Here is a 14,674-nt window from a genome sequence, read left to right on the forward strand (position 1 = left end):
GTTTTTCTTCCACCACCTGCAGAAAGAATTTAGATTTACTGGTGTCTTTTTATTTAAGAGGACCGTGTGGTTGGTGGATGTCTGCTGTTATGATTTTTCACTGCGGATTCTGATCTAATTTTTTGCCATGGTTACACTGTAGATGAAGTTTGATCTGTTTTTTATCTTTTCTTTTTTCTTGCTACACTTTGAAAGTCCAGAAAATGTCCGCCGCCACTTGAATGAATGAGTTGTGTTGTAGGAAGTTTGGGGTTTTTTTTTGTTTATTATTATTTTACAGAAGACTTTCAAACGTTAAGTGCGTAATTTAGGATCATTTTCCCCTTTTTTACGGTGGGATTTGTGTAGTCTATCTTGTCAGGATGCTGGCCTTAGTAGTTGGACTGTTGTATCTAGTCGCTGGACGCGCGGTGCGAAGCCAGGATGCTACAGGTAGCCGCTTTGTATGTAACGCTATTCCTCCGGGCGCAGAGCCCGGCTGCGGGTATGGTCCTACGGGGAACCGTGTCCAGAGCAGCAGCCCAGTGGAGGACGAGCTTCGGAATACGATCATCCAGCTTAGGGAGACCATCCTGCAGCAGAAGGAGACCATCGTGAGCCAGCAGGGAACCATCAAGGAGCTCAACTCAAAGCTTGCGCGCTGTGAGGCGGCAGCCGACGAGTCGTCGCAGGGCAAGTCCCGAGGTCAGGGCTCCAGACGGAAGGAGTACGGCAAGAACACCATGGGAGACTTGCCCCGGGACCCCAGTGAAACTATAGATCAACTGGGCAAGACCATGCAGAGTCTTAAAGGTCGGCTGGAGAACTTGGAGGTAAGGTGGAAACATGCTGTGTACATATAAGAAAAGCACTTTTGTCTTATTTCCCTCTCACCCCCCGTGAACATAAGATGCACCATTGCATCGTTTCCAGTTTCCCCCCCTCTACTATCATGTATTACTATAGAACATTGCGCGTCTGATAATATTCCCCGCCGCAGGAGACCTCTCGGGGGAATCGGGAGATCAAAGGGTCACGTAATGGGCATGTCACATCAATACCCCTTTAATCATTAAAAGATATCTCTGATGGCGAAACCCACTGCATAAGAGCCATCAATAAGAGATGAGTAACAAAAAAAATCTTGTCAAAGGTGTAATCATGCATGTGGTGCAGGAATTTGCAAAGCAACCTTGAATAATTTATGAGTGCCGCGTGTATGTGTTCCACATACGCTTTTATTTGCGGTCGTGTGGCTAATTATTCATGGCAGCTGATGATTTTGATTTCCCCAGATTTTACCTGCATCAGAGCATTACATTTTCAAATCAAATCAAATGCTTAATGGTTTGTCTTGTTTGCCTGAGAGTTCTGCACCATCACCAGCCCTCTGCTCAGTCCCATTTAATTCCACATGGCTCAAAGATCACATTTACCCGATAGTGAGGTCAACTATAGTGAAGTGGGTTTTTTTTTTTTTTTTTTACATGCAGTAGACGCTAATATAAGCCCTGGCTTTGTCGCTTATGTCATGTCACTGCGCACTGTGTTTTTCACCATCTGACAGCCCTGATGCCATAAGCAGTTATAATACTGTTTTTAAATTCAAGGCTATTTTTATATTCCGTATACTGCATTGCTGATCCATCTATCTCTCTACTCCCTTCCCTCCTCTCCCTCTTCACTTGATTGGAAGCTTCAATACTCCGATTGGATGAAGGATGCACTGCAGTCATAAGGATGCATATTACATTGCATTTTAATCACATATCTATTGATCTGGACCTGCTTAACACCCTGATTATTGCAAAACCGGTGTTGCTGATAGCGATATGGCTGTCTAGAGTAGGATGTGCATCTCTTACCAAAGCCATCTACACACATCAACAGTTGCAGTCAGGACCATGTGACTGTTTGCTTCTGATTTCAGTCAGATTACCAAATAACTTCTTCAATTGAGGCTGGGATGGTGCCATTGTGTCAGGAAAAAAATTAATCAGACGAGGCTGTGCCACGAGGTTTCTGAATTCCATGGCGAACCAGGCAGCAAAGGAAAGGAAAGGAATGTCTGAGGGCCATTTTGCAATCAAACCATGCACCCCCTATAAACATGAGGCTGTAGAGCTGTTTCCTTATGTCCAAAAACAATCTCGAGTCAAGCATTGTGCCATCTACCAAATACACAACACATCCACAGATGTGGATCAATCAGTGTCTTCATTTTGATATTGCTGTATCAAAAAAAAAATAGTGCTAAAAGGATATCAGACCTAACTTCAGTCATCTACTGCAAATCTGGGTATTTATATAAATGTTTGTTTGGAGATTAACAGGACAAAATGCTATCTATCTATCCATCTATCTATCTATCTATCTATCTATCTATCTATCTATCTATCTATCTATCTATCTATCTATCTATCTATCTATCTATCTATCTATCTATCTATCTATCTATCTATCTATCTATCTATCTATCTATCTATCTATCTATCTATCTATCTATCTATCTATCTATCCACCTCCCAGCAGCAGAGTTTGCGTCTCCCCATCACAAATGTGTCAACCGCTGGTGTCTCGGCCCTGACTCCCTTGCCACCAGAGCTCAGGGAGCTGCTGCGGCAACGTTTGGGGGCGCTGGAGACCCAGCTCCTCCGGAAGGTGGCTGAGCTGGAGGAGGAGAAGAGCCAGCTCTACAATGAAACAGCAGCCCACCGCCAACGCACCGAGAGTGCGCTCAATTCCCTCCTGGAGAGGATCACAGAGCTCGAAAAAAGTAAGTGATACAATGGGTGCTGTGAAATTTTATGCCAAAATTTTATGCCAGACTTTTTTTTTCCTTTTCCCCTTTTTTTGTTGTCTGCTGGATTTAGAACTCATTAGTCAATCCCTGTGCACTTTTCTGATGATGCAAGTAAAAGTGATCCTTTTCTCAGAGCCATTCTCAGAGAAGTTCCTGGTCCTGAAAATAAGGCTTGGAAAGCAACGTTGAATGCTTAATGAGTTTAAGAAATGTTGAAGAGATGTCCACACTCCAGGGTATCACTTTGATGGTACATGTTAAAATACCACAAAATATGTCTGCTGGAAGGAAAACTGTTTTAGAAGATGATCCCGCCACTCACCTATTTCCTGTTCGCCCCATGTACCCCCCTAAGGTTTAGCTGATAGAGTCAGGGGTCTGATACAAGTTATAGATTTGGGTAGCTAAAGCTAATTGCTCAGATGGACAGTGGACTGAATAACACAGCCACATGTATGATATTGCAAGTCAGTACAATAGCCCTTCAATAAATGCTACACTGTGAGACTTATTTAGTTCAATTTATGTCAAATCTGTGCCAGAGAGATGTCGAATCAATTCCACAGCGATTTTCAAGGCTGTGGTGTGGTGTTGTTGTGGCAGTTGGATTTGTGAAGATTTTTACACTGGTGATAGCTCTCCAACAGCTTGGTATCATCTCGTCCCTCTGCCCTGTGCATTACAGTAGAATTTGCAAGTTTATAGAACAGTATTGACGGAAAGCTCAGTGCACATTTTTAGATTTTACATTTCACATTCTAATTCTGCGGGTTAAACTGATTTGACCGGTTCAGCAGTCAAACCAATTTAACTCTAACATGGTCTGCATTGTAAAGCCTTATTTTAGTGTTACAGTTGCACAATATAACCAGAGGAGTTGTGTTTTTAGCGGTGTATAAGGCCCGAGTATTGTGCTCAGCACAGGTAAAACTCTGATTCCACCACTTTGAAAACTGAAATGTGTTACTTTCATGCAAATCAACCACAAAATCATATTATGTGTGATTTTCACAACTATCCTTTCATTTTAAAAAAATTCAGTACACATCGATTTCTTGTTTGCCCCTCTACTCAGAGTCTTAAATATTAAAAAATAAAGTTTGCCATCTTTTTTTCTCAACTGACCAACAGCTAAATAATTAACTCCAAGCTTTGAGTTTGAGCAGAAATGAATTAAGTGAATTGGAGCACTAACATAATAACATTGGAGGATGAAAATTTGTGGATTTACAATTTTAAAAGTTGAAATTTCATACAAATTTAAATGGAAACAAATTGAAAATATTGTAAAACCTGTATTCATGTAATTGATGACAGTACAAAGATTTTTTTATGAAATTTTTAAAGTGACAAAATTGAAATTGGATTTTTTTTTCTAAAAAAGAAAATGCTAATCTTTCCATGTGATGCCAACACGGTGTTTACAAATTTGGCACAGAAGCACTTTTAATGCCACCTCACCTCTTCTTTAAAGCTGTTCAGCAGCTGTCAACAGCTGATAATAATAGTTGGAGAAAAGGGAGCTTCTAATTTTGATCAGTCAGCCCAGGATAGCGTGGTTTTATTGCTGTGCCTTACAAGGGTCTCAAAGTGCAGAGGAAGCTCTAGAGTCTCTGAATCTTTTAATAATTATGTCTACTGTAGATGATGAAATCCTTAAGTTATTCACAGTTTTATATGGTGAAACTTTTTTGTTAAATTCTTGAACTATCTGCCGGCAATGTGTTCCTCAGAGTGGGAAACACCTGGTAAACAAGCCTGGAGCAAGTCATGACCCCAAGGTTAGCAGTCCGTCAGCCAGTTCCCCTGTCTGTCTGCTGGTTCATGGTCAGTTCAGCATTTTGGTCCAGACTCGGGCATCTCAGTAATCAATAGAACAAGATGCTAGACATCTGCGGTCCCCAGGTGATAGTTCCTGATTTCTCCAGGCTTTTCTTTTTGTGTCAACATTATTTTTTTAACTTTGTGTTTCACTAGAAGAAGATGCTACTTTCAGCGGCTCCTTTATTCACAAACGGTCACTCCACATGTTTGATTTGGCAGAGTCTTGTGTGTTTTCTTTTGCTTGTTAGGCACTCTCAATCCACTAAATTTATGTTTTACACAAATCTGAAAATATCCTGACCACTGCAAGAGAGCTGGCCATTAGATTTACTCTCTCTTTCTCTCTCTGTCTCTCTTTGGAAACTTCTTGTCTAAACGAAGCCTGTGTGCCATTGTTACCTGTGTATGAAAAAAGAAAACTTGAAATTTGAAGGCCATAGGGATGCTGTCACAGGGTGAAACATGGGCTGCACAGTAGAGAGGTTGTCAATCTATCATAGTGACAACACAGAGAGACAACCATTCACTCCCACATTCACAACTATGGCCAATTTAGAATTGTCATTAACCCCATCCATGTCTTTGGATCATGGGAGGAAGCCGGAGTACCCAGAGAGAAGCCACACAAGCAAGGGGGGAACATAGTGTTGTACTGCGCCATTCTGCTGCTATATAGGTTTTCTTTGCAGTTATTGTCACTGTGAAATTTGGTATAGATATGATTTAATAGAACTCATAAAGGTTTTTCTTTTTTTTAGTTTTTCACCAGACACCTGCAAATCTGTCAGACTCAGTGCTCATGCTACTCGGCAAATTTAGCATGCTAACATCAGGCTGTTCCAGCTCATAAAGATAACGATGCTAGTGTTTAATTGTTAACTTGCACTGTTACTCGTCATGGTTAATCACTTGAATGCCATCATTTTAGACTAAAAATAAGAAAAGTTGGTGACCAACTGCTGGTATAGTCTCATCAGATTATTTTAATCTCTTGGAAAGCCCAAATATCTTCTGTGAGTAGTTTTAAGTTGGTTGATTGGTTTAAATCTTTTGTGATTGGTAATTTTAAAATAATTGGTTGAAGTTATTGGATACTCAAGCCATAAACGTTAGAAGACAAAAACAGTGTTTGTACAACACTGTCATCAGTGCCACTGATCAAGCCCTGTGACTGAATGAAGTCAAACAAGGCCAGCCTGTTGGCATGTTGGATGCTGACATGCATGTCCAAGCCGTTGCTACAGCTTTGCATGCCTATGAGAGCACCATCTCTGATCTGATTATCCTTGGTGGAAATCTGACTGGATAGAGGTGCAACCTCCGACCTGTGCTTGTGCTATTCTTGTAGTAGCCCCCCACCCTGCAGCTGTTTCGGCAGGACGATGCCTGCCCCCACATTGCCAGAATAGCACAGATCTTTCTAAATCAAGAACATATCCAGACAGTTTCTTGGCCATCATTTAGTCTTCATATGGTTCACTGAACATGCCTGGGACCTGCTGGCCCAACGTGCTCATTAGCCACACAGAGCGACCACTGCACAGCTGCAGGCTGCACACATCCAGCCATGGAGAGCAATTCCTCAACAACAGATCCGGACACTTGTTCATTCCACGAACAGATGGGAGACAGTTTGCATCACCTCCAGAGGAGGCTGTACCTCATATTAAATATCTTGTATGTATCTTGTAGTGACTGTCTATGAAACCTCTTCCCTGTTTTAGGCTAGAATTATGGTCCCAAATTTGTGTCTATCTAAGATGTTTCAGGCTTTTCAGGGTGAAGGATCATGAAAACACAGAGGCTATGGATATGCAGCAGCGTGCACTGGCAGTATGCCTAGGTCAAATATTGACTGGTTAAAAAGTTAGCTTAAACAGGAAAGGGAAAAGTGAAGAGCAAGAAACATAAAAAAGAAAGAAATGCAGTGGGTTTGAGTGGAAAGTTGTAATTGTTTTTCAAAATCAGTCCACTTCACTCCAAATACATTTTTCATTTCTTATGACTTCTGTCTTCTCCACAGCAAAGGTTAAGATAAAAGAATAACAGCACAAAGGTGAGCTGCAATAACCCACTTTGCCAATTGTTCTACATATTTTTGAAATTTCTCTTAATTAGCAAAAGGCAAAATGTGGAAAATGGATCTTTAAAGCTCTGCATTTCATCTTTGGACTACCAAGACAGTAGCAGGGATCTGTGTGACTGTGACTCACCCTTTCTTATCTTCTTTTTTTCTGTCGTCATCCTCAGAACTATCAAGTCGTGACACACTAAAAATAACTTTGAATATATTACATTAAGTGTTCCTCATCTATCAACAGATAATAATGCCTTCAAGTCACCTGAGGATTTCAAGGTGTCCCTTCCTCTCCGTACAAACTACCTGTATGGACGCATCAAGAAGAGCCTCCCGGAGATGTACGCCTTCACTGTCTGCATGTGGCTCAAGTCCAGCGCTAGTCCGGGAATAGGAACTCCATTTTCATACGGCGTTCCAGGCCAGGCCAATGAGATAGTCCTCATCGAATGGGGGAACAATCCCATTGAGCTACTAGTCAATGACAAGGTAAGTCTATTATGATAAACCTAAATTTCACCATTTGCTCATGCTGCAGAGTAAATCCTTCACACTGACCTGATTTTCTGAAGACAGATGCTTTAAATCCTTTATTATTTTCCTGGCAACACAGCTGGCTCTAATGATGGGCGTAAATGTGGATCAGCAAAGACACTAATTAAATGCAAAGAATGAATAAGAATGAGCCGGCTTTGGGATCCAAAACAAGCACATAGCTTCTGTACGTACATGTGTGCACAATAACGATACAGGCGAGAAGCGATTCGCTGACCATTAGCTCTGAATATTTAATTTTGCTCCTTATAAACATTTAATACCATTGACCCACATTTCGCTCACACCCGAGAATAACAGTAATTCATTAGAGGAGTTGTGCTGCCACATGTGCTCATCTCCTTCATTGCCCTGTCCTCTTTGCTTTCTTTGGAGGTTATATTGTAGTTAAACAGTGTAATCGCAATTAACCCAAAACATAAGAAAATGTTAAAAAATAAATAAACTTTTATCAATATTTAATGCAATTTTGTCATAAAGCAGAAGAACTATAATAGTTTTATTGATGAAAGACAAAAGTTTTTAGGCTAAATTTTGCTTTCTTTGTGATAGGGTGAAGCTTCACATCACATGAAAGCTTGGGAGCAAAGCTTCATGGGAAATAAGTTCTTAGTGTAAAGCTAAGAACACACATTATCCAATATAGTACTTAACACTTCTTTGTCTTATGATATCACAGCTTCTTGTTGAAATTGGGGGATTTTAGGATAACATTTTCCTGCATTGGAAACAATCATAGTCCCACTATCTTGTTTACTTCTGGTGTTACTGGCACAGACAGGTCTACCCACACTTTTTCCTTCACTATGCATTATACATGTGTTCAAGTCAGGCAGATAATAGAAAGATGGTGGGAGAAAATGATGAGAGTATGACTGAGAAAAAGAGGGGAAATAGGTTGGAAATTAAACAAGCTCTGGAGGTGATGGAGCAGTGTAAGAAAGAGTTGGTAAAGAGAGGGGAAAAAAAATGAGAAGATGCCAGAAAAAAAGGAAGTTAAGAAGTGAGACAGAAAGCATGAGAGCAGAAGAGAGCGAGGAGAGGCTGGTGATTATGATAACCGTATGTGCAGCAGCACATCCATGTGCTAAACTTGTTCGCAGCGATAACAGGGCCCTCTGGGGCACATTGTTTATGCTGTTCATTTGGCAGAATACTGAGAAGAAAGCAGAAAGCTGCCTCGACAGTATTAAAAAGTGCAGCGTTGTCTGTATTATGTATTTGTACTTGGTTATGGGGGAGAGAGCGTCTTTGTTGTTATGAAGCAGCATCTTCATCATCGTATATTTTGTCTCAGAAAAAGAAAAAAAAATGTTCATTTTTTGTCATTTTTTTTCTCCCCTCCGATGTTCAAAAGATGCTGGTGGCATCTCAATTTTTCATTCAAATGGGACTACCAGGAGTTTAATCAAGTAATGGATTCAGCTGGCCTTGTACAATAGTAACACTGTTTTGTTGGCAAGTGTACAAATGCGTGATGGGTCCAGATTTTTCCAAATATCATTCAAAATTCATGCAGTTGGTGCGTTTCTGTTGGGTTGTCTGCAAAGACAAACATCACTGTAATCACTGCTGTAGAATACGGACACTTTAATGACTTCGCTCTTTCTTGCGTCACCTTCTAAAAACATTTCACACTTACCTGCAGAACCTCATCAACACCCTGCTGGAGATGAAGAACAGAAAGTCCTCTGAACATTAAGTAAAACACATCACGGGCCATTTTGACATCTCATAGAGGGAAAAGCATAGATTTAGATACCAACAATGGTTTTCACGTTTTGTCTTTTGTCTTATAGAGAAATGGAACAAAAGATACACATGCATGCTTTCCCTGCTATAGCGAGTCAAAATATTATTGTTTTTTTGTTAAAAAGCCGAGAGGAGAATATGCATTTCAACTATGTAATAACTGCAAAATTGTATGTTTTACGGTGTGAGTGTGTCATTTGTAGTATTAAAAAATGAGTCAGTCATTCTCAAGAGTATGCCCTGTGGATATAGTGCTTTAATTCGAAACTCTGTGTGTACAAAGAATCACAGCTGGCATAAATCCATTGTTGCAGAATAATTGACAAAAAAATTTTTTCTTTCATTTTTACAACCTGAATCTTTAAACAGTCCATGTGGCCCCGAATGCTCCAAATCAGAGAGACTTTATAACAACCTTCCCAGTGTTCCCTGTGGTGAAGTGTAATGCCTGGTGTCCTTAACAGGGTCAGTTGCTTCTGTAATTGCAAGTGAGTCGAATTTTATTTTGAGTGACTGCCCATCTTTTCAGGTTTATTTGCATCTGGAGCTACATCTGCAACTAGATATTAGGATAAAGCAGCTCTGTAGGGTTATATAAAAAAAGCTAATGAGTTACAGTACACACTGATAATCCTATGTGCCGCATTGTATCCTCAGAGGACTATGATGTCATTGGCTGGTAAAATAACCAGTTGTTTTTCTTTGATCTGTGAACAAAGCATAAGAGGACACTGTTTTGCTGTTAGCTATCTGACTGCTTTGAAGGATGCTCTATCCCTTGATGTCACCTGGGTAATCTAAATTTTATATGTCACACAGCTCATGTGGGGATTTCTTTGCAGAGGGCTGTCTCTTTGAAGCCCCGGCCCTTCTAATTGGTGTCCTTGTTTCTAGCATGCCACAATTAAACTTGTACCTCTCTCGACTTCTCTTGCACCCTTATACTGTATCTGCCTATCGTTGCTCCTCGCTCTTCGGCCTTCCTCACTGTGCTCACGCCATTCACACCTCGCACTTCACTCTCAATCAGGTGGCCCAACTCCCTCTGTCAGTGAGTGACGGGCGCTGGCACCACATTTGCATCACCTGGACAACTAGAGATGGTTTCTGGGAGGCTTACCAGGATGGCGAGCGTTTAGGCACTGGGGACAACCTGGCCCCCTGGCACCCAATTAAACCTGGAGGGGTGATCATCCTGGGCCAGGAGCAGGTGAGAGCAATAGAGAAGCTTTGATGGTAAAGAACAGGTGTATGTGGATGTATATGTGTGTCTGTGTGTGTGTGTGTGTGTGTGTGTGTGTGTGTGTGTGTGTGTGTGTGTGTGTGTGTGTGTGTGTGTGTGTGTGTGTGTGTGTGTGTGTGTGTTTTTCCTTGTGTCAATAACATCCCTGGGGGTATTCTCCCCCAAGCTCAGCGCCAGAGGCTCTGAGCAGGGAGCAGGGAAGAGGAGGTAGAGAGGCTCTTCTCACGCTATTGTGGCCCTTTCAGTATTACCTCACTCATCCACTTCTAAACGGCAACATTTTACCCCTGGGAGCTGTGTTAGCAAGTTATTACGCTGGTTAGCTCCATGACAGCCCTATGTGTATAAATAGGAATATACAGTGATGTAAAATCTCCACAGAGAACTATTAACTCATAGTGCATTACTTTGGAGCTTAAGGAGGAGGTGATTTTTTTTCCTCACTCATACATTTAAGGTAAGATTGCTGCAGATTGCACAGCATTGCAGAGTGCACAGCATTTGGATATTTTAAAGTGGCAGTACACTAAAAAGAATTTGCAGTGGGGTCTAGGTTTTTCTGCTTTTGTTTTGCATTTTGATTAAAATCAAACAGAATTTATTAATTTTAATTAAAGCCTGTTTACATTTCCTTTAGAAGCTCAACTGTGTTCTCTTTCTCTATGAAGGACATTGTGGGAGGCCGTTTTGATGCCACCCAGGCTTTTGTGGGCGAGCTGAGCCAGTTCAACATGTGGGACAGAGTACTGCGGCCTGTGGACATCATGGGCCTGGCCAACTGTTCAGCATACATGCCTGGAAACGTGGTTCCTTGGATTGATGCTAACGTGGAAGTGTTTGGAGGTGCCACCAAGGCTGCTCTGGAAATCTGTGAAGACCGTGCTTTTGATTCCTAAAAGGATCCGATGCAGGAAAACCAGTGCGGCCGCTGGGCTCTGGAAGCTAAATATTCTGACTGGTGCTTCTTTCAAATCCCAAAGGCAAGAGCACCAGTCCAACATTTTTACATATTTATGTGGTCTGCATAATCTCAAAGACTCTGTGTTTATTGGAAACACAAGTTCATGTGTCCGTTCAATTCGAACCCTTAAGACGTTAGAGGGGATTTCAAAATCTTTTGCTTATCTGAAGAAGATGTGCCGTTGCATCAGTCTGCTGTAATGATATGAGCTGCTGTCATTTCGTGTTTTCTCCTCAGTAGATCAACTTTTATTCGACTCCTCTTTGAAAACAGCTCTTCTTGGTTGCATTCCTTATAATGACAATGCTGCACTGTATTCATAGTCGATGTGAGCTCCAAACAGGCTTTGATGTGCTGTGGAAAACCATTCCTAAGTAACATGGCAGAGCACTACACGCTGTGAGCTTCCTTGCTGTTTGAAAAGCAATGAAACAGAGAAGCCAAGGAGTGAGGTGAAATGAGGTGGACGCTCGCGAGTTCAAAGTGGGCGAGAACAACCCTCGCTGTTGATTATTTTTGAGGTATTCCAACATGGCAGACTGTCTAAATATTATGCATGAGCCTGAGCAGCTCACAAGTGGCAGTGCATGCTTTCTGTTTATACACATGGTGTTGCGGGGTGTGTCTAAACAAGTCGATGCCGCTTTCTGACAACATTGCATAAGTCAGTGTGTGTATGTTCATGTGCGTAAGGCTTGTCTTGCGTGTAAAAAGACTGGAGATTATGAGGGATGGAGGACATTTTCATTCTTGTAAATCTATGCTTAATACCTCACTGCCCCTTGAGCAGCTGCCATATCCCAAACAGCTTTATGGATGGGTTGGCTTTGCTCAGGTTAATAGCAATGTCGGACAGCTGCCCAGGACTGGCGAATCAACCGAGCTGCGGATGCCAGCAGAGTGCTCAGTGAGGGCAGAGACTGGGTTTGACCTTCAAGGACAATCCTTAATTCCTCATCTGGGTAGTAATTATGTGTGTTAATGATTGAGTGTGCTGGTGAGCAGCCCCGGTCCACTGGTGTTTCTCTAAGCCGAGTGGTTCACAGCTGATAAAATATTGAGATGTAAAGGGGAAGTCAAATGAGAGCAGCACGCTGTGGGCGTTATGAATGTTGCTGTCAGGTGGAGTTTGGTATTAATTACCTCACACTGAGCCAGAAAAAAAGTCTAAATCGATGGATATGTTATATTTTAAAAAAATATAGGAAATTGATGGATCTTGTCACTGCTTGGTTAATAAAACCTTTTACGCTTTTTGCAGCTTAATTATTGTTACTTCTTGTTGTTGTGGTGGACATTTGTTTCAACTTGCTTGATTTGATTCCTCTAAGGAAACAGATATAAGAGAGGCAACAAATGATATAAACTTTGTTATCACCTCTAGGCTTTCTTTTAGTCTCCTTGTGGACTTCTCCTGACTGAGTAGATACTAGCGTAAAAGCCATTAAAAAGCTTCTACCCACAGCTGACAAAACTAGGATGCAGTAGGTAACTGGACAGCACAGAATGTGGCAGAGAGCGATGGTCCACACTTAATAGCATAAACATAAAGATGTGTGATCATTTTGTGATTGTTCTTCTTTTCGGTGTCTTTGTTAACAGTGTTTTATGTAAAATCAAGAAATTGGATTTCAGCAAAGTGTATTTTTCTTGCTTTCTGCTCATGATTTTTGTCCATTAGCAGCACATTATGTTAAAAAAAAAAACAGATGGAGAAAAACAGTTTTTAAAAAAAAAAAAATTGTGAAAATGGCCTTTTGCGAAAACCATATGTGCTTTTTCTTGTGAAATTTTGGTCAGCTTTTAAGGCACAGCTCAGCAGCACGGACGACAAGGGACACACGAAAATGCAAAAATGTGTTTGCTGTCAATGTTTTAAAGTCCTCTTTGTGTGCGTGCAGCAGAGGTTTTTGGTTGTGCACTTTTCTGCGGTGCGGTTGAATGTCCTTTTGCACCCATTAAAAGAGCGAGAACAAGTTCCCGAGACGTGATAAATTAAGCAGCAACTTAATGATGTGATGGAATAAGTGAACATGCGCTTGAAACAGTCGAAGCATGTTTTATTAAAATATCATTGCGCTGCATTAGTGATGATGTCAGAGAGGAGTGTAACCCTGCCAAGGTCATGCTCTATTCTTCACTGATGTTTCCAAATTAGGAAACTTTAATCTTTGAGAGAGATTAAAAAAGCTCCTTTTTTTTTTTTTACTGTAACATTTTTGGTTGCATTAATTTTAATGGAGATGTGGGTGCTTGTCCAGTTGGTAGCCATATTATTTGTAGGACTAGGATATGTCCTCTCATCTGGGCAATGAAATGTTGTCAGCAGTGGAGAAATCCTCTGGATTGGCAGACTTCCAGGTGGAAATGAAAAAATCTGCCCATGCGGATTATGGGAGCTGCTACAATGTAGGACACTGTGAGCCTTCTTCATTCTCTTCTCGACCCTGTGTGTTCTGATGCTGTCGCCACTGCGCTGGTGGAGGCGCACCAGGGAGCCGCTGTTTTTATAAGAGAACAATATGAGGCCTTCAAAAAAACAAACAAACAAAAAAAAATACCATCAAAGAAATATATATATATATGTATGTGTTATGTTTGTTTTTCTGTTTTGCATATTCTATATTTCTGTATCTATTTTCATTGCATTGCTGCTGTAACACTGCACATCTTGATGTTCTGAAATGTAAAGTAAAAATTTGCAATTAAATTAAAGAATCCCACTTGCATTTACATAAATGATGGATACACTAGTTTTTTGTTTGTTTGTTTATTTTAATATTCATTGAGGCTCTTTTTTCACATGCCTACAGAACAGTTTGCCACAGAGTTAATGACAAAAACTCGTGGCTTCTCATCAGTTCTATCTGCACTCAGCTGTATCAAGACATCAATAAAACTTTACATCTTTATGTTTTCTTTCTTTCATTTGGTTTCTGTGAGGTGGCGCTTCATGGGAGATTTCACCGGTTGTGCACATCAGTGTGTATTTGCAGATCTCAGTGGGTTCCACTCCATATGTGCTGAGTTAAATCTTTAGTGGCCACCAGCATAACAGTATTAGTGTTAGATAATCTCTATAAACACACATCTGTATACTAATATAAACCTTAGGCCAGGGACAATATTTTTCCCTGTAGTCTCCTTGTCATCTCAGTTTTATTGACCAGCCAAGTTACAGGTTGCTGGTAAACAGTCAAAATGCTGATCTAATCACAATTAATCATCATTAATTGTGATTTGTTTTTTAAATACAGTACTGTGGAAACGTCTTGAGCCATCCTCATATCTTTATATGTTCGCTGGAAAATGATACTGAAATATCTGAAATATCTGAAATACAAAATCAGAGTTTGTACAATTCTACCAAGATTAAAAGTCAATATCTGGTATGATGACTTTTTATCCTTCAGCACAGGTGAACTATCTAAGGAAAGCTTTCTTGTAATTTCATTAAGTAGTCTTCAAGCATAGTTCTCT

The 14,674-nt window shown here is 40.7% G+C and overlaps 1 protein-coding gene across 2 annotated transcripts; it reads left to right on the plus strand.

The window, feature by feature from the left end:
• The first annotated feature begins 335 nt into the window (after positions 1 to 335).
• Positions 336 to 11,129, plus strand: nptx2a (neuronal pentraxin 2a). Of its 2 annotated transcripts, none has more exons than XM_039610643.1 (5): positions 336 to 823; positions 2,556 to 2,755; positions 6,928 to 7,172; positions 10,021 to 10,200; positions 10,902 to 11,129. In XM_039610643.1, the coding sequence occupies exons 1-5, from the start codon at positions 363 to 365 to the stop codon at positions 11,127 to 11,129; spliced, it is 1,314 nt and encodes a 437-aa protein (XP_039466577.1). In that variant the 5' UTR covers positions 336 to 362. The 2 variants fall into 2 exon arrangements, with proteins under 2 accessions (XP_039466577.1, XP_031585941.1); XM_031730081.2 differs by having other exon boundaries at positions 336 to 812; positions 2,515 to 2,755.
• The last annotated feature ends 3,545 nt before the right edge of the window (positions 11,130 to 14,674 follow it).

The sequence above is a fragment of the Oreochromis aureus genome, linkage group 4, assembly GCF_013358895.1.
Source record: "Oreochromis aureus strain Israel breed Guangdong linkage group 4, ZZ_aureus, whole genome shotgun sequence".
NCBI lineage: Eukaryota > Metazoa > Chordata > Actinopteri > Cichliformes > Cichlidae > Oreochromis > Oreochromis aureus.

Excerpts from the sequence above, each read along its gene's own strand:
- nptx2a (XM_031730081.2), top strand. The coding sequence starts at position 363 with ATGCTGGCCTTAGTAGTTGGACTGTTGTATCTAGTCGCTGGACGCGCG. Across the intron at positions 7,173-10,020 it reads AGCTACTAGTCAATGACAAG|GTGGCCCAACTCCCTCTGTC; the intron begins GTAAGTCTATTA and ends ACTCTCAATCAG. Across the intron at positions 10,201-10,901 it reads TCATCCTGGGCCAGGAGCAG|GACATTGTGGGAGGCCGTTT; the intron begins GTGAGAGCAATA and ends TTCTCTATGAAG.